Source organism: Physella acuta, unplaced genomic scaffold (genome assembly GCF_028476545.2).
Source record: "Physella acuta isolate Inbredline_101_S28 unplaced genomic scaffold, ASM2847654v3 ptg000549l, whole genome shotgun sequence".
Lineage (NCBI taxonomy): Eukaryota > Metazoa > Mollusca > Gastropoda > Physidae > Physella > Physella acuta.
Genome location: NW_026732068.1, coordinates 83,707 through 103,548, shown reverse-complemented (window position 1 = coordinate 103,548; position 19,842 = coordinate 83,707). Strand labels below are relative to the sequence as shown.

The following is a 19,842-nucleotide window of genomic DNA, read 5'->3' as shown; positions in this document are numbered from 1 at the left end:
TGTATCAGTTTACTTCTTTCAAAGCTTGTTACTAGTAGTGTGCTAAAGCCTGCTAATGTAAGCTCTGTGCAAGTACAGAATGATAATTAGGCATACTGAACTAAATATCTTTAGTATAGCAACAGGTAAAGGATTACATAGAGGCAATTTTAAAACCTCACTCTACTTGTTCACTACCACACATTAACTACTATAAATATTTCATCACTCATTCACACAAATAACAGACATGAAATACATGTTTAATTTATTCTTCATTACGTTTATTTAAACTTAAACATAACTTCAAATTAAAGCAAATCATGCAATGTAAACTAAATATATAAAAATATACCAAGAAACGTTAAATTATTGTGGTAAATTTTTCTAGATGACCTGCACAAATGAGCAAAATAGCAATTACTCCAAAAAAAAAAAAAATTAAATACATTTAAAAAAATTCCACTTGATCTCATGTATCCTTATCACCCCAATTAATCCAAATGGAAATATTTTGGGAATCAAATCACCAACATAAGCTTTGTTGATTTAGCTATTATTATACCCATAGGTATTTTAAATATCTTGGTAAATAGGACTTTTTACAGTTGAATGCAGAGTCCCATTTTTCTTTTTCACAATGAACATATTATTAAAGATAATTGAAGTTAATTCCAATCTACTTTAATGTATGTTTCTTGGGTAAGTAAAAAAACAAACAAAATCAGCATTGTGAGCCTGTCTGTTTTAGCTTTTGAAGTCTATTGGTATTTGAGTCTCCTTTGGCTCCCCAATGGCTTTCTTTTGTATTTTGATACTCAGTACACCGTGGGCATTCATTGATGAAGTAATTGATTGGGGATCAACATCCTAAAATATAAAAAGTATCATATTGTTATCACTAAACTGAAAACAAAAATATTCAAGATTTAGACACATTTTAGACCAATTTGTATTCGATGACACCCTTAAAATTCTTAAACAAAGTTAAAACATACAGGTATGGAGGTATGAAAGAATAAATCATTAAAATGATTTAAGAAATCAATATTTTTTTTAGCTGGTATACTGAATGTTATGTTGGTAGGTGTGAGGGTTGGGGTGTATAGCCTGTTTCTTTTAACTTCTACTTGACCTAAACTAGTATCATCACAGTAGGCATTTTTCTGAATAAAGTTAAGTATAAATGAATTTCAAAAAGTGTATTAGTTATACAACTAATAATACTAAAGTATGGTTCATAACGCATAATAACTCACTTTGCAGTCAGAGTTTAAGTGATAAAACCAGAAAGGTATCCATACCAATTACAATTAGCTTACCTCTGGTAATTTGTACATGCGGGTAATTTCTCTTGCAACAAAGCCATGGTTGTCTTGCTTCTCCTCATGCTTAGCACTGACCGTAATTTTTTTATTATCAGATGATATTTTTACTTCCTCTGGTTTAAAATGTTGTAAATCCATGCGAATGCGCACTTCTTTATCTGTATTGTGAACCTGTGGTTAGAAAATGTTAGATAGCTGTTAACCCTAATATTGGGCTATAATTATTTGTTCATCATAATAGTTTCCAATAAATTTTTTAGAAATAGAATTAAGCCTTGCAAATTTAAATCATGTATACAAAAATGGACACAGTACACTCTTGTCTATCCAGCTCTGTTGGGTACTTAATTCCTCATTACATAAAGTAAAAGCAACTCTTCACATGCAGAGGGTCAAAGAAACAGGGAACTCTTACTTCATGTCAAAATGGCCATCCAATCCAAAAGGGTAAATTTACTAAATATAAATAACAAACACTAATAAAGGAGTTAAATTTAAAAAAAAAATTCATAAAACAGAAACTTCACTTACCTCAGTTTCTCCATACTGACTCAGTACTTGGGCAATGTTTTTATCCAGAGCAATAAGTGGGTACCTAGCAAATTCATCAGCAAAACGCATCATTGGTGCCATTTCATTCAAGAGTCTAGGTACTATTGAAAACATTTTTAAGTGCTTAACTTTTCAGCAAGGTTGTTGGATGTTGTTAACTGGACTCCACTGAACTGAAAGTAAATATAATAGATCTATGTATGTATTATTTCTGGCTAAGCTAGTACAGGCAAAATGCTATTTTTTAAAATGCTAAATCAAAATCTCACAGTGAGTGTGATGAATGTTGTTTCTTTAATAACTAGCCAGACCAAAGGACGTGCTTCATTACAAGCTTTTATTTAACTCACTTCCTCTGTCGTCAGTCTGTCGTCAGTCTAGACGGAAACGCAGGAGTGAAAATTCGGACAGTTCTACTTGACCGATACGATTCACAGTTGGCACGTGGGTCAAGACATGAAGACAATGCAATCTGAAACTAAATTTGACTTAATTGGATGCCTAATTGATTTTTTATGAATTAATTAAAATTTGGACCGAATTAGTAGGCATGTCTAGCCAACCACACCACACGCGTCATCAATAGCTGCGCCATCACGACCACGTAATGGCTGCGTTCAAAAACCATTGCGCGCCTACTGAACGTGATATTCAGTAGGCGCGCAATGGTTTTTAGTCATGTAACTCTATTGTAGATAAAACATGTAAAGTACTGAAAAAAAATTCATAAAAAACGTTTTAATAACAAGCTTTTATGTAATGATGCACTAAAAAGTAGAAAATAAATTATAGACTACTATTTAAATAACTATAAAGAAAAGCGTGGGTGTCTTCCTTAACATTAGTAAAGGTATCCAATAGATACTAAAGTGACCCACGCTTTTCTTTATAGTTATTTAAATAGTAGTCTATAATTTATTTTCTACTTTTTAATGCATCATTACATAAAAGCTTGTTATTAAAACGTTTTTTATGAATTTTTTACAAGCTTTTATTTAACTCACTTCCTCTGTCGTCAGTCTAGACGGAAACGCAGGAGTGAAAATTCGGACAGTTCTACTTGACCGATACGATTCACATTCGACACGTGGGTCAAGACATTAAGACAATGCAATCTAAAACTAAATTTGACTTAATTGGATGCCTAATTAATTTTTTATGAATTAATTAAAATTTGGACCGAATTAGTAGGCATGTCTAGCCAACCACACCACACGCGTCATCACCTTCAATAGCTGCGCCATCACGTAATGGCTGCGTTCAAAAACCATTGCGCGCCTACTGAACGTGATGTTCAGTAGGCGCGCAATGGTTTTTAGTCATGTAACTCTATTGTAAATAAAACATGTAAAGTACTGAAAAAAAATTCATAAAAAACGTTTTAATAACAAGCTTTTATGTAATGATGCACTAAAAAGTAGTAAATAAATTATAGACTACTATTTAAATAACTATAAAGAAAAGCGTGGGTGTCTTCCTTAACATTAGTAAAGGTATCCAATAGATACTAAAGTGACCCACGCTTTTCTTTATAGTTATTTAAATAGTAGTCTATAATTTATTTACTACTTTTTAGTGCATCATTACATAAAAGCTTGTTATTAAAACGTTTTTTATGAATTTTTTTTTTATTATATACTAACACTTCACTTCTAGAATTATCTAGTAGATTTACTATCACAACAGTGTCAGAATGATTACTGTTTTTTGTTTTGAATTTGGTTTTATTCGCAGTATGCGTAGATCTACTTGTGTATTCGGTAGGATTCTAGAATTTGTATTCTGCTAACAATATAACATAATCTGAGAATCTCTATTGCGCCGTTAAATTTAGGTCAAGGTCCTAAACGTGAAACCCCTAGAAAATTCTCAAACAATTTGAATTAAGACAAACATTTTTTAAATTAATTAAGCAATACACATTTTCAACTTACACATTTTAAAATGCAGCCTAAAACACAATGTAATAGATGTAACTGTAGATCTAGAAGACTCTAGAATAGATCAGCTTATAATTTCACCCGGCATCTTTGTTGATAAACAATGACATTTTCAATTGTAAATAAGTATTCGATTATGATTTATTGCTTAATTGTACTGGCTATTATAATTTTAGATACGATATAGATCTACTAAAAAAATTATTAGAATCTACAATCAGGTTTATATTTTATAACAATCACAATTATTAAAATAATGAATTTAAAAAGTAAAGCCCGTATTTGATTTTTACTGGCTTGATAATAATTCAAGTTTCGATACCAGAGAACATATAATTCAATAGTCGATTACATATACTATCAAGCTGTGAACATTTATTATTTTAAATAATATATTCCTTTTATTTCAATAATTTAAACAACCATTATGTTTTTTTGAACACTATTCGTTGATTTACTAATAAAATAATTATATTATTATTGACTTTAAAGTTCAAATGGACTAGAAATATATAGAAATTTCTGGTAGGATCCCGAGTGACCTTGCCCTTGCTAACTGATGAGTATAAATAGAACGCACCGTGTCAATGTTTATATTCAACGTTCAAAGCGATCTACTCAGTGACGCTGATAGCGAAGTTCGAGAAATTTTTCAATAACTTTCCTGTGCACCGTTATTCAAAAGTGAAAAGCAAAACGTGGAGGAAAATGTACAGAATCGTGAGACAGCCAAGTTATTTTGATGACATCCTACCCCTTGTAAGGCTAGCAGACGAACTGACAACACCGTTTTATGATTCTACCAACAACATTGCGTCTGCTGGAGATGGAAGACCAGCCTTGGCAAGAAGATCAGGAGAATCAGAGGTAAATTTTAGATCTAGATCTAGATCTATCTTAGATTTTGTAAAGCAAACGTTTCAGTTTTATTTATTTATTACCAGAGATGTACATAGAATCTAGATCTAGACTCTATTTCTAATTTCCTAAATTAAACTTTTAAAACCCATAGTAGTTTTTTTTTAGTAGCCATGCCATACACAATGACATACCACAATGACATACACGTCAGATATTTAGAAATCTATAAGTAAGAAAAAAAATTAGAATCTAGATTTCTAGATCTAGAGGTCTATGTATTTTTAATTTTTAGGCTCTAATATTTTTTATTACTTTATTTAGAGTAGGACTTTAGTGTTCAATTTTATTCGGTTTTATTCGGTTATTAGTTAAGTAAACTAAATGCCACACCCTTTTATAAAGATTACATTATTGTGTCACCACTGGACACGTAGATCTATCACCATAATATATCACCATAATATATACTATATAGTACATAGGCCATAACCAGAGTTTCTTCCAAGCATCTCTTTGTGGGGGCACCGCCCCCCGAACGAAATGGAATTTATTTTAAAAATATATACTTTTGACAGTTATAATAGTTATAATTAGGCCGTTCGAATTCGCAGCTTCCGGGTTTGTTGTTTTGAAGCCATCTCACGGCTCATGCGCTTACCAAAAATGGCGACCAGTTTCGCTTTCACTAATGGGTAGAGCGATAAAACTAATGATTACGAAGCCATCGTTAATTTAAGAAATCGGAACTATCCGTTTCTATTTAAGTCTGTTATTTAAGAATTGTCGGATCTACTTTTGGCCTAATTCCTTTGTTTGTCTCGCAAGCGGCGCCTTAGTGAAAGTAGCTCTATGAATTCTTGTCTTTTATATCAAATAACTCTTACATATCGCTTCCAGATGCAAACCAGCTTATGTCAGATGTAAACTTTAAAGTATTAATTTTACACACATTACCATTAACTGGTAATAATTTGGCGTGTTAATGAGATATGTGCGTGGGAAAACGATCACCCCCCAATAATGCCATTTTATTATAATCTTGCTTAGTGAAAACGAGGCGCGGGAAAATGTGTGCTGCGCAAGAATCCAATCATTTGGCTAGATTTATGACTGTTTTTTTATGTCACACCTAAAAATAGAATGTTTACGCTTTCTTCATTGATGATCGTTTTCATTATTTTTTAAACTGAAAGTATGAATTATTAGTTAGATTTCAGGTTTTGTAACTTGGTATACTTACCCTTTATCAAAATTAAAAGCATAGCATGCTGATTGTGAACAAATATAGTCATAAAACACAGAAATATAAAGTTACAAACAATGCGATGTCAGGATGTGCCACACCCGGGCCACACCCCCTCAAGAAAACACGTGTTTATTAAGCTGTTTATGTCACTTTACACCAGTAATTAAAATTAATTTTCAAATTTTTATCACTTATTGGGTAAGATTAAGCACATGTATACTGAAAATTAAAAAAAAAACAAAAGCAAATTCTGTTTTAATGAAGGTCACGGGTCAAGTTTTTTTTCCTTCTGTCAAGTTCATTGGAGGTTGCCACAGACTGACCTGACTTTGGAATTTTTTTTCAGTAATAATGACTTTACACAGAAAGTTAAAATATGCTAAATTAGCTTAGTTTACTAGTGTTCTAGCTATTATTGATACATTTTTAATAAAAAAAATCATTCTGTAATTCTCATCAAAAAGCCTAAGTTATAATATATAGTTAGGCCTATTACAGTACTAAGAATAAACACTAAACACCTTTTACTTTTTGAGAATTCATAAGTTGGGTGCAAATTATATATAATCATAGTAAATAATACTATAAGCAATAAAACCAGTACTTTGAGGAGGGGTATTTCATTGCACTGATGTCTTAATTTCCTTCTTAAAGCAGATCCCACTTAAAAGTTACAACTTGAACTACCCCCCTCCCCCTCCACCCCAACTTGTAAATAAAATAATTATGAAGTCTTTTTCCCACAAGTAAATTATTTGGGTTAATGAACTTTTTAGTTTTTCTTTATTAGTTAGGCCTATTATTCACTGCAAATATTCAATAGTTTTTAAAAAAAAAAGGCTTCACAATCCCTTGTTCACTGCATGACCACTCACGAAGGCCCACAATGCACTATTCTATAAATTATCATAGCAATGATTCTTGGTATTCTAGTAACAATGTTCATATTTTATCCAGTTCCTCTTTAATGCATTTTACTACTTAGAACTTTTGTATAGAAAGATTTATTAAATTATTACTTTTAGGTTCATAACACTGACAAAGAGTTCCGTATTCGTTTGGATCTACATCACTTCAGGCCAGAGGAAGTGAAAATTACATCAGACAACCAGAAAGTGACAATTAATGCTAAACATGAAGAAAAACAAGACAACCATGGCTTTGTTTCCAGAGAAATAACTCGCATTTACAAGCTACCAGAGGTAGTGTATATGATCTAGATTTTACACCATAGTGCTATGTCCTAGATAGTTAGGGCACTCCAAGGTAGTTATGCGGATATTGTTTAAATTTAATTTAAAAAAATTGTAATTATACATTATAAATGTCTAATTTTTCTATCACTTTTCCTCAGGATGTTGATGCAAAGTCAGTGACCTCTACAATGAATGCTCATGGTGTACTTAGCATCAAAGTTCAAAAGAAAGCATTGGAGGAGCCAAAAGAAACCGCCATTCCTGTAACATTTGGTTGAATTCTTTAGTTTCCATCTCATCATTGATATCATTTTTCATTTTGTTGTTCACCAGTATTAATTTTCTTTATTTTGATATTAAATTTCAAAACGAAAATTCAGGACTTCCTTTTTTCTTTGAATTAGTACATTGTCTAAAGATAATTTCAATTTCTTTACACTGAACTTGTTTCATTTATGATGTATTTGGACTCTATAATGTACTTCCCTGGCCACATACAGAAGTAATTTTAAAATGCTGTGCTCTACCTTGACATGATGTTATATTTGAGAAAATCAATAACTGTGGTAGTTAAAAAAAATTTCTGTAGTAAATGCACATATTTAACATGACTGTAAGGCACTTAGTCCCTAATTTTAGGCCTTTGTGGCAAAAAGTATAATTCTCAAGTAGTATAGTAAAATCATTTTAACATATAAAATTTGCCTTACCCTTTGTTTTAGATCCTAAACTGTTCTGTTCACAACTTTTTAATCCGAGGTCCTCACCATACTATTGTTAACAAAAAAAAATTACATTGCAATGGTTCAAATAGCTTCATGATTGTCCGAGAATTGGTCCTACTTTTTATATGGTTTAGCTAGCCACAATTCAGCCCACATGGAACTTGCATGGTGGCTTTTACTTTACAGCATTTGCCATAGGATCATTTCATGAATATTGAGTATGCATATCAATGCCAAATCATCTCAGCTTCTTTCTGAATTTAATTTCACTATTAATTAAAGCAGCACTAATTTATAAAGACAGTTCTGCACTAAAACAAATTACTCCCATTGTTAGCAACATGAAAGATTATTAGGAACATGTTCGGAATCACTTACTTATTAACATAATCATCAGCAGTAATGAGAACAAGAATGAATGCAAAAACTAGCTCAAGGATGTAATAATTTTACCCTTCCTTCCCCTGCCCATTATGTCCAATAATGATCATGCACTTAGGCAGCCTACTCAACCATGCATAAATCAAGTGTTGTATGTAAATTGACTTGTAATTAAATGGGCCAAGAGTACTACTCTTCCTTCCCCCCTCCCCCCCTAAACCCTCAATATAGCAAATAGTGGGTTTTTTTGGTGTGAAGTTGGTGCACTTAATTTTTAAGAAAAATAAAACTCAAACACGTGCACAATAGGGATAAATAATTTAGTTTAATCTTTCCTTTTATTGGTCATTTTGCCATATTTGTCTGGATAGAGGGACTCATCAGAGGCGATACCCAGATACTTGTACACCCTTGTCAATCCTTCAGTCAGAGTCAGCCTATAAAACTCCAGCCAACAGTACAGGACACCAAGAGAGCAGTAAACTGACGTCAGCAGCAGTGGCAGAAAAGGATAGCGTTTCTCTATGCCGAACATCCAGAAGCCAATGCTATTGAATAATCCTAATGCCAGCAACCCCCAGATGTAAATGCTCTCAGTGAGGTTTAGTAAAGGCAATTGCAATAGCATGAGGGATTTTAGCTGGATTTCACTCTTTGTGAAGCTTACACTTTTCTTTGGGCTCCTGTAAAAAAAGATGTTGTAACAGTTGAGGATTGTATTAAATGTGAACACGGTTATAAGATTTTGATTATCCAAGCTGCACCAACCTTGTTTCAAATATAATAAAGAATTAACTTACCCATAAACATTATCCAAAGCTTTGAAGGAAAAAATACAGCTTATGGCAAGCAGAAGCACCTTTAGAATATTTTCTGAACAGATGAAATAAAAAAATCAAATGTGCAATAATTTATATATTATCCTATAGCTAATTATAACATTGTGCAAATGTCTAGCAGTATTGAATCTATTCCTATATTAAGATAGAATTCAGTTATCTAAAAATTCAATGCATTAACAGAAAACTTACCAAAGGGTGTAAAAAGTAATGGAAAAAGTGAATAAAATCCTGTTGTGGCCAGAATCAAGTAGAGCTTAGCATCTTGTTTACTGTACATGACCATTAATCTATATACAAAATTTTAAGATAGAGAGATCAAAATAAATCCATATTGGTCAAGCTAAAAAAAAAAAAACGTATAACATCAGCATAAATGTAAGCATTTTAACACGTTTTTCTTAACTCAGCTTCGCGTTTGTGGATTTGTTTGTTTGTTGTTAAAATTGACATCGAAAATTAGCCCACTTCTGATTGCTCAATAGATCTGAAATTTGGCATGTAGGCTACTTTCGCCTAACAATTTCAGATGCAATCATAAAAACTAGCAATTAGAGACCGTAATTAGCTTAATTTAATTACGCCCCAAGGACCATAAAATTGAGGACATGATTTCTAAAGATACCGACAAGACTGGAGGCCTATTGGCACAGTTACTTCGGCCCCAATCGATGTGAGCGCGCTGGCCGTGATCGTATAGTGGTTAGTACTTCGCGTTGTGGCCGCGACAACCCAGGTTCGAATCCTGGTCGCTCAAGATTTTTAGTCCGTGTATTTATAAACACTTAGTCAAGTCATACTTAATCAAGTCATTAGATATAGTAGCAAATAAACTATATAACAAACTTTTTTAAAAACAACGTTTTTCATGTGTAGCAACGGACTAAAAAGGAGAAAATAAAATACTTAAAAAAAACTTTTTTAAAAACCACGTTTTTCTTGTGGACTAAAAAGTAGAAAATAAATTTTCATACATTTGATGACAAAAAACGTGGGTCGGGCAGATGGGTCGGGAAATTTGATGGTGAACGTACCCACGTTTTTTGTCATCAAATGTATGAAAATTTATTTTCTACTTTTTAGTCCACAAGAAAAACGTGGTTTTTAAAAAAGTTTTTTTTAAGTATTTTATTTGTAAGTGCTTGTGTCTTTGTGGATATACAGTAAGGCATTTTATAGCTTTTACTGCTTGCTTGATTTGTTTCATAACCCACAGAATGAGAATATATTATAGTTATAGTTATAGCCTTGAACCTATTTTAGTGACACATACTTGTATTAATTTTCTACATGAATGATAAAAAAAATGCCAGATACAATTAATGACACATTTTATTTTTTAAACTCACGTCATTGGAATAATAGCCATCAAAATGGCCTTTTCATGAACATGCCACCCAAACATGTAGGATGTGAGTGCACAGATGATCACAGTTCTGACAAATGACACCTTTGTTCTTTGATGCCACAGGTTCAACAGAGCTGGCTAGAAAAAAGTATTACACAATGATCAATTATTCACTGCTGCCTACCCCAAAATGATTTTTTTAGTAACAAAACTCATTTTCTGTAAAAATTACCCTACTATAAACAGCTTTTTAAAGAATAATACTTTTTACATGCATTATTTAAAAATCAATTAAATATAATGTTAATTATCACATAATTTATTATAATAATATTGATAACAAACTATACTGCAGTTAGTAGCAAGTCAACTGATTTAGTACGATGAAATGCACCTAAAAGTACCAGACAGTGGAGCTGTATGTAAACAACTGGTCCAGAAAACAAAGTTATTAAAAAATCAGATTTTTAGTTTACCCTATAACTTGATGTGTCATGAAATGGTAGAATAAACTGTACAAACAGGCAATTCAACAATATTGGTAAATAAGGAAAATATAGGGGTCGGCGTGGTCGAGTCGGTAAAGCTCATGGTTGCTAAACCGAAAAGTCTCGAGTTCGAACCCTCGGGCAGATGAGGCTCGTTAGCTGGGGACAGCCACTCTTCTAGGAGAGACAACTCCAAAAATTAAACAACTGCTGCCTTGTAGATTGTTCTTGGTTGGACAAAGGCTATGGAAGCAAATCCAAAAAGAAAAGCAGGCTGAAATCGGAGTCAATGGCCTCAATGGCGCATAACCAGTTGACACGTAACGCTTAATTGTGTTGGAGGCGTGGTCGAGTCGGCAAAAAGCTCATGGTTGATAAATTCGAACAAAGTCTCGAGTTCAAACCCACTGGCAGATAAATCTCGATCCCCTTCAACACTAATAATTAAGAACGAAGAAGAAGAAGAAGAAGAAGGAAAATATGAATCAAATATTTTCAGACTTCCGTAGAGTATTAAAGGAATTAAAAAATGTAAAACTATTTTTAGCTTTTCATTGTCTTTGCAGCTTAGCACTGTATTAACCCTAATGTCAACTTAATATTACAATGTTTATTAATTTAGCATCAGATATCTGGTAAATAGCAAGATTTTTACAGTTGTATGGATATTTTACTAGGCTACCACTGCTATATTTTATAATTTCTGAAAAGAAGAAACGGTACATTGAACTTATATGCAAATAAAGTCTACACACCATAATTCCAAATAAAACCACAATTAGAGAGAAGCCTGCAGGAATACTTGGTAGCGCCACATGACTATACTCTTGAACAAGTCCTGCGGTCATTGACCCAGCTGGAACTTGACTTGAATTTAAAAGGCCTAGTTTAACACCTGTTATGTAATTATAGAGAAATTGAATAGTTTTTATAAAATTTTAAAAGGACGTTATTAAAAAAATTAAATATATTTTGAAAAAAAAAAGTATTTACCAGCTACTGTTAAAACTTTGTCCACCCCACTGTACAGAGCCCAAAAATTAGGAGCCCAATAGGCATGAACTAAACCTCTTTTAAATGGAAAAAGCCTGGATAAAACTTGACCCACCTGTTGCTAAATTAGAAATGAGAAAACCATAAAACAGAATAGATCCTTGGTAATCACAATAAATTCAAACATGATTATTTACATAATTAATTAAATTTTTAAGTTATACTAAATACTATTTAACACTTACAAAATATATGAATGGTCCAAATGAAAGAACAAATACCCCAGCAACTACTGAGGCAAGATTAGCTAACTTTTTAAAATCAATTCTTGAAAGTGATATTGGTTTGTTCTCTGCAAATGAGATTTTAAAAATTTATACAAGTAAAAATGAAACAATAATCAAAAAAGTAGTTTTTATAGGAGAAATAATTGAAGTTATGATAGTAAACAAAATTCTTTTAGTTAAATTTACAACTATTACTAGTTCTCACCTTGAAAACAAAATGTCCGCAGCAGATAAATAAAATATGCCGGGGCAATGTACACAAATATGTGCTTCATATTCAATAATACAGCAAACCAAAATGCACTATGTTCTGGCTTATCCTGGAGTAAACAATATTAAAATGTTAGGCTAAAATAGTTTTTTCAATAAATAATTCATGTCAATAAATCTCATAAAAGACAGGTAGATATCTAATAGATCTTTACTTGCAGTATTCTTGTGATAGACAGTAGCATAATCCCAAACAAAATTCCATTGTATTGAAAATGAATATCTATTTTCTTGTAAAGGAAAATAAAATTGTGAATGCAATTTTTGTTCTTGTAAAGGGATATAAATAGGCAGGTACAACACTAAAACAAACAAAAAATGGATAATAATTTAATACAAATCACGATGGCCTAAATGGCATACAGATTGTTGTACAATTCTATGGGATTCTGCATTTCAAAACTCTTAAACGTTATTCCAAGATGAGCGAAGAACATTAACCAAGCCATCATTAATGCTATTTGTTGTTTTTAAAATGGTTCAATCTATGATTAAAGGATACGGTCAACAATAAATAGGCCTATGTTGAATATCAGCAGGATAGGGACAACTGCCAAGTTGAATGGGCTATTCTTTTTGCCATCTCGCTTTATCAGATGGCCACAGTTTTGAAACCTAGATAAAAGAAGATAATTTAAGTGTACATAATCTTTAATGAAGGAATATATTTTAACCATTGCAATCATATATTTTCATGATTAAACATGTTTTTCCTAATTAATTACTTATACAATGTTAAAATTTATTTACATATTTATTTTTCAAAAATGTATACATTTTTACTTACTCATAAACTGCAAAATAGTAAACAAAATCTGTAAATATAACGGATAGTCTTTGGAACAGTACTGTTGATTCACTTGCATAGTTAAGGTTTGAGACTTCAAGCATTTTTGAGTCAAACTGCGTGGCAATATAAGACAAAAAGCATTCAAACCAAGCAAATAGAGGGGGATAATCCAGAGTCCATTGGGAAGTTTCCTGCAGAAAAAAATCAAATTAAAGTTATTTTCTTTTAGGCTAGCTCAACCAGTTCATGAATACACAATACATATGACACACATGCTAACAATTTAATAGTAAAATTAATATAAAAACGATAGTAACTATGGAAAATAAAAGTGACAAGAAGACAACTAAAAACTTACATCAGTGTACCATTGGCGCACAGGAAGATTGTGTGTGATAGCAAGCCAATTTCTATGTACCTCAAAATCAGTTGACCTGCTGTGAAGGTTAATAAAAGGATAATATATAATTTGAGATGAATTTCTTTAGGTAAGTATTAGTACATTACTGTTATATTAAGTTTTTTTATGCTGGTGTCAATGTTAATAAGAAATAAGTCTAAATTCTAGTACTAAATTTTAAGTTTAGCCTCACACTAATAAGCTAGTATTGCTCCAGTTACATTTGTTTTCTGAGAAGCCTTTAAAATTTAAAAAATTAAAGCAAATAACATTACGGGGGATGGCAACAAGGGATATAGACATAGTTTTTTATTAATTTTTAAACACTTAAACTTTTAAAAATAGAATAGAATCTTGCAGAAAAAAAGAACTGCGCACCAAGTGAACAGCAAACAATGTGTGAATAATAGTGCGGAATATTTGTACTTTATAAATTCATAATACATTTTTTCAGAAATCGGAAATAGCGTAAAGTACTACTTACGGTCAATGGAAATTACTCAAAATTTGACAGAAGGCAGAAAATTAGATCTTTTACTTATATGTGAAATTTCATCTATCTAACTGAAACAGTGCTCAAGTTATACTTATAGGCTTTTGAAAAACCAGAAGTAGAATAAGTTCCACTTCCAGATACCAGAGATGGCTGAAAAGTTGATACAGAACAACAAATTTGATATAATACTTATATAAGAAATTTCATGAACCTAGCTGTAACGGTACTCAAGTTATCATGTTCACAGACACACATCCACACAGACATACGGAAAAAATTGCAAAACTATGTTTTTCCAACTCAAGGATTGGAAAAAATTGCAAAACTATGTTTTTCCAACTCAAGGATGTGTAAAACGTCAAGATTTGTAAAAATCTCAATTTCAATTTTTTCAGCAAGATCACAATATTTCCACTATACTTCGTATACGAGAAAGTAAAAACATCATTTCAGAATGTATCTAATAACATTTTGCAGAGGAAGGACATACATTTTTTTTTAGTTTGAGGCTACAATTTTAATTTACAAATTCAAAGCTATAATGTATCTTTGACATTCATGGCTGTTACAATTTTGGAATATTAACTTTGATTGCTGAAAATACACTTATTTTGTGTTTTAAGTCAAATTAACAGCCTTCGTACTAGATTTTAAATTAAAATATTTTCTAATTTATTGCAAAGCATATCCATTTAAAGTTAACAAAACAATATATAGGCCCTAGCAAAAAAAAAACATTAAGCTAGTTGTTTTTGTTTTGGTTTCCTGTGTTCAATTTTGTGTTTAATGTTTTTTTCTATTTAAATTATTTTAAAATCAGTAACATTTTCTTCCTCTTCATTCTTAATTGTAATGTTGGACGGAATTTTCCTCCAACACAATAAAGTATTACATCAATACATGTCAACCTGTTATGCATCTTATAGGCTATGTCATTGACTCCAATTTCAGCCTTCTTTTCTTTTAGGATTTGCTTCGAAGGTCTAAGTCAATCCAAGAACAAACTACAAGGCAGCAATTGTTTGATGTAGGAGTCTTCTCTCCTAGATGGGTTGCTATTCTAAGCTATAGAGCCTCATCTTCTCGGGGGGGGTTTGAACTCAGGACTTTTTGGTTTTACAACCATGAGCTTTACTAACACGACAATGCCTCAAATATTTTTAGTTGTTACATCTCCAAATTGCTTGTGTAGTGAAACCCATAGATCCCATTGACCAACGACAGTGTTGACAGAAGAAGGTAGGTGGATGACACTGGGGAAAAACTTCTCTGTTGCTGCAAAGGGTGACTGAGTAGTTTTTGGAAACATGCCAAATTTACATGGATTCAGGACCAAACGAGGCATCAATATAGATAGACCCTGAAAATGCAGCTCTGTCAAAAACCAACCAAACTGATGTAGCCAGGACTATCGGGCTTAACCTTCTTAGGACGACCAGGCTGATCTATCAGCCAGGTGTCAGCCGTGATACTAGAAACCACACGATTGGCTTTCTAGTATCATATCAGCCAATCAGATTGCTTCTAACTATTTTAGTAATAGCTAGCTCTTCAATGGTGGCTTCCATTAAAAGTTAGCCTCATTGTTTTGTTTTTTATCAATTTTTTTAGTGCCATGAGTTCTATTGTAAATTTTACATGTTAAACAGTCCAGTCGTCAAAATATACTTAGAAGTTCTAATGTAGAAATAATAATCAGTAAATTAGTGCAGATTATTGAATAGATGTTTGTGTGTGTATTTAGAAATAATATTTTAGATATTATACAGAGAGAAAAAAAGTTTTTTTTTAATAAAAAATGTACTGTAATTTAGTTCAGTCAAATTTTTTTTGGGCATAAATCAGGCAAATCAGAAAGCTCACATATAAATATGTTGAGGTTTTTATTAGATTTATAAAAATCATATTAGCTGATTCAATTTCCTAAAATATATATTTCATGCATGTAAAACAAGTAGTTTATTTTTTTCAAAAATTTTTTGTGATACAAGTGCAAAACATGAAAGTAGTCTCCATCTTCTTGGCACCGGCTCTCTAATAAAGCTATGTCTTAAGAGGGTTAATTAATTATTAGTCTATTAAAAAGTCTTGGTCATCAAGAATCAAAATCATGATTGATGACGATGCCGGTTCTAATCCTTTTAAATAGGCTTTTTGGTGAGAATTTCTAGATTGATTTTCTATTAAAAATTTAACAATAATAGCTAGCCCACTAGTAAACTAAGCCAATTAAACATATTTTAACTTTCTGTGCGAAGTCATTATTACTGAAAAAAATTCCAAAGTCAGGTCAGCATGTGGCACACTCCACTGAACTTGACTGAAGGAAAAAACAGAATTTACTATTGTTTTTTTTTTAATTAGTAGTAAAAATGTGCTTGATCTTACCCAAATAAGTAAAAAAAATTGAAAATTAATTTTAATTACTGTAGTAAAGTGTGATAAACAGCTTAATAAACACATGCTTTCTTGAGGGGGTGTGGCCCGGGTGTGGCACATTGCAATTGGAACTTTATATTTCTGTGTTTTATGACTATATTTATACACAATCAGCAAGCTATACCTTTGAAAATTGATAAAAGGTAAGTATACCAAGTTACAAAACCTGCAATCTGACCAATAATTCATACATTCTATTTTTAGGTATGACATAAAAAACAGTCATAAATCTAGCCAAATGATTGGACTCTTGCGCTGCACACTTTTTCCCGCGCCTCATTTTCACCAAAAAAGATTATAATAAAATGGCATTATTGAGGGGTGATCATTACCCACGAGCACATCTCATAAACCCCATAAATTATTACCAGTTAAATGTAATGTGTGTTAAATTAATGCTTTAAAGTTTATAAGTCACATAAGCTGGTCAACAGGCCAAGCTATATTTCAGAGTTATTTGATTTAAAAGACAAGAACACATAGATCTAGAGCTATTTTCACTTACACGCCGCTTGCGAGACAAACAAAGCAATTAGGTCAAAAGTACATCTGCGAATTCTTAAATATTAATAAATAACAGACTGAAATAGAAACGAATAGCTCCGTTTTCTAAAATTAACTATGGCATCATAATCAATAGTTTTATCCCTCTACTGTTTAGTGAAAGTCGCCATTTTAGTAAGCGCATGAGCCGTGAGATGCCACGAAAATGACAAACCCGCAAGCGTTGAATCGAACAGCCTACTACTACTACTTACTTAAACTACTTTAGTACTTTTAACTTTTAACGGAGTTTAGTTTAGAATTTAAATTTTTAACTGAATTTAGAAGGATGCAATTCAGGTGTTCGAAAGGGGACAGAGGATGATGGAGTTTACAGATGCATGTCGTTAACAATCAAGTACAATGTTAAATGGTAAGTAAAAAGCCATGAACCGTACTATGAGGGTATTAAAAGCAGTTTCACAAAAACGGCAGCGCCTGCCAACGTCCAAACAGCCGCCATTTTGACGCAATACTACAGTTGCATTAAACTTTTATTGTTAAGAGCTCGGGAGGGTTTATTGTTTTTCTTTAAATGTAAACAGACACGTACTAAGCTAACTAGTAACTCAACATGTAGAAAAAACAATTTATGTTAATATTTTGTTTATGTACGCTTAAGTGATTAAATGTTTGTGGTAAAATCTTAGTTTAGCGTCGTAAATTCCAACTTAGCTAGTAATGTGCGATGAAGGTAACTAATGAATATTTCTTTCATTTGGCGATATTTATGTCATATTTTACATAATATAACAGATAATTGAATACCAAATCACAATCCAAGACCAAACCAGTCATAAATATCCTGGAATAAACTTTAAACTACCCCGTTCGAGACAACAATGAGTAAATACAAGCAGCGGCCATGTTTTAAAAACAATAAATTGTCTATTCGCATGTCTTTTGTGTTGATTTTGTGGTTTAATATGATTGTTTTGTATTGTTTTAATATATACCGGGGGTCGTCCATAAATGACGTCACACTCGTAGGGGGGAGGGGGGCCCGTAATTTTGTGACGTTGTGTGTGAGGGGGAGGGGGAGGGGTTCAGATGGTGCGACATCACACTTTAGCATTTTAAAAAAGCAATGTTACAAAACGAATTTTAGACGTTATTTTGCGTTTTAAAAAACTGTTTTAATACATTGTAATAACAATTGATTAAAATACTCTATTTTGACAGAGTTCAGACAAGATTTTGGAAAAATATAGCTGTTAAAAAAAATTCAACTGCAATTTTGAGGGGGGGGGGGTGTGGGATGAGGTGTGACGTCATTTTAGGGGGGGGGTCTGGCTTTTTGTGACTACGTTTGACGGAGGGGAGGGGGGGGAGGTAAAAATCGTCAAAAAAAGCGTGACATCATTTATGGATGACCCCCTGTATAGTAATTTTTCTTTTTTTAAAAATATAGTTGACATGAATGACTAATAGACCATATCAGACTTAATAGTGTGCATCCAAGACCACAACAATTGTTGGGAGGTCGAACTTTTTAACACTTTATTTGCAGTAAGCAAATCAATATTAGATCGCTCATAAATGACGTCGCTCTTAAGATAGTAATGACAGCGTGCATTATTACAGAGCAAACATATGAACATATTGTTTCAGATAGAAATTGTGATTTGTGGTGGGGAGAGGTTGAGTAGAACTCAGCGATGTGATTTTGGAGACTGGTCAGGTTTTTTCTCTCGTGAAAACGGGATGGTTGTGGGAGAAAGACCAGCTGTAGAAGTATGACGCGTCATTCATTGGTGATCCATTTTCTCAGTGGGGACGAAAGAACTATTAAGAAAGGTCAAGAAATGTCAAAAGCTTGCCGAGTCGCATTTCTTGAACCCTACCTTTTTCATTCCCCCACTTAGCACATCGTCACCGAGTTAACGCTCGCACGTGACGTCATGTAGCGGTACCGCCGACCGTTAGGCTAATTTTATAGAAAAAAAAACAATAAGCATTGCCTTTTTGACGCTTTCGCGACGTTTAGTTTGATTACATAAGTTGGTGTTCATTAAACAGCCCCTAACACATCTATCACTCGTCCATTTAAACGTACGTAGTTATTTCTGCAAGCTTGCTGTCTTGAGACTTTCGGCCCTTTAAAAATGTATTAAGCTCACACCGTATAGAACTAGACTACCCATATTAAGCTCCAAAAGAAGCTTGGTGAAAACAGGATGGCCGTCCGATTTTGTAGCTGCTCTGCGCTTTTTAAAAACCACAATAAACGATAAGATGACACTTATATTAAAGTAAATTATAGTTCTGAATCTTGATACATTAAAAGTGATATTCGGAAATTAAGAGCCAGACCAGACAGTCAACATATTTCAATTTAAGTCCAAGAAAATAAATTTCCTCAAACGATGGAACATTACTAAATTTTCGCGCAGTTTAGCGAAATTGAATTTAAGTATTTACGTCATCTTACAAAGCGCGATAGCTTACTGGTGCTCTAACGTGGCCCATGCTAATGGCCGTATTCCTAAAACCCACATTAGACGCGGCTTATTCGTCGGCAGGCATTTGGTGGCAAGCCTTTTTGACGGGGATAATGTGTTGCGGCCGTTTTGCCGAATGTCTTAAACTAGCAGGCTTGCGACATTTGTGTTTTAAGCAAGGTATACGTATACTAATGCTTATTTATCGTTATTTTGATTGAACAAAGCATTATAGAGGTTCTCCATTAATCACCTAGGTATTTTTCCCCGTTCACCTCCTTTCATGAGACCGACACGTCA

The 19,842-nt window shown here is 32.7% G+C and overlaps 3 protein-coding genes across 6 annotated transcripts; 1 reads left to right on the top strand and 2 right to left on the bottom strand.

Moving 5' to 3' along the window:
- Positions 1-289: 289 nt before the first annotated feature.
- Positions 290-3,898, bottom strand: LOC131946248 (heat shock protein Hsp-12.2). Of its 4 annotated transcripts, XM_059306931.1 has the most exons (5): positions 3,492-3,611; positions 2,129-2,188; positions 1,839-2,032; positions 1,302-1,478; positions 290-849 (listed from the first exon to the last, which is right to left on the bottom strand). In XM_059306931.1, the coding sequence occupies exons 3-5, from the start codon at positions 1,971-1,973 to the stop codon at positions 727-729; spliced, it is 435 nt and encodes a 144-aa protein (XP_059162914.1). In that variant the 5' UTR covers positions 1,974-2,032; positions 2,129-2,188; positions 3,492-3,611; the 3' UTR covers positions 290-726. The 4 variants fall into 4 exon arrangements, with proteins under 4 accessions (XP_059162914.1, XP_059162915.1, XP_059162917.1 ...); XM_059306932.1 differs by lacking the exons at positions 2,129-2,188; positions 3,492-3,611 and adding an exon at positions 3,794-3,898; XM_059306934.1 differs by lacking the exon at positions 2,129-2,188 and having other exon boundaries at positions 3,561-3,655.
- A 460-nt stretch (positions 3,899-4,358) lies between these two features.
- LOC131946284 (heat shock protein Hsp-12.2) lies at positions 4,359-7,477 on the top strand. The gene is made up of 3 exons (XM_059306978.1): positions 4,359-4,666; positions 6,932-7,108; positions 7,261-7,477. The coding sequence occupies exons 1-3, from the start codon at positions 4,508-4,510 to the stop codon at positions 7,378-7,380; spliced, it is 456 nt and encodes a 151-aa protein (XP_059162961.1). The 5' UTR covers positions 4,359-4,507; the 3' UTR covers positions 7,381-7,477.
- Positions 7,478-8,509: 1,032 nt separating this feature from the next.
- Positions 8,510-17,596, bottom strand: LOC131946283 (putative dolichyl pyrophosphate Glc1Man9GlcNAc2 alpha-1,3-glucosyltransferase). Its single transcript, XM_059306977.1, has 13 exons — positions 17,500-17,596; positions 13,582-13,660; positions 13,221-13,414; positions 12,936-13,048; positions 12,589-12,656; positions 12,369-12,483; positions 12,122-12,228; positions 11,877-11,997; positions 11,639-11,778; positions 10,397-10,533; positions 9,240-9,337; positions 9,009-9,081; positions 8,510-8,891 (listed from the first exon to the last, which is right to left on the bottom strand). Exons 1-13 carry the CDS (start codon positions 17,562-17,564, stop codon positions 8,534-8,536), a joined length of 1,668 nt encoding a protein of 555 aa, XP_059162960.1. The 5' UTR covers positions 17,565-17,596; the 3' UTR covers positions 8,510-8,533.
- Positions 17,597-19,842: the final 2,246 nt, after the last annotated feature.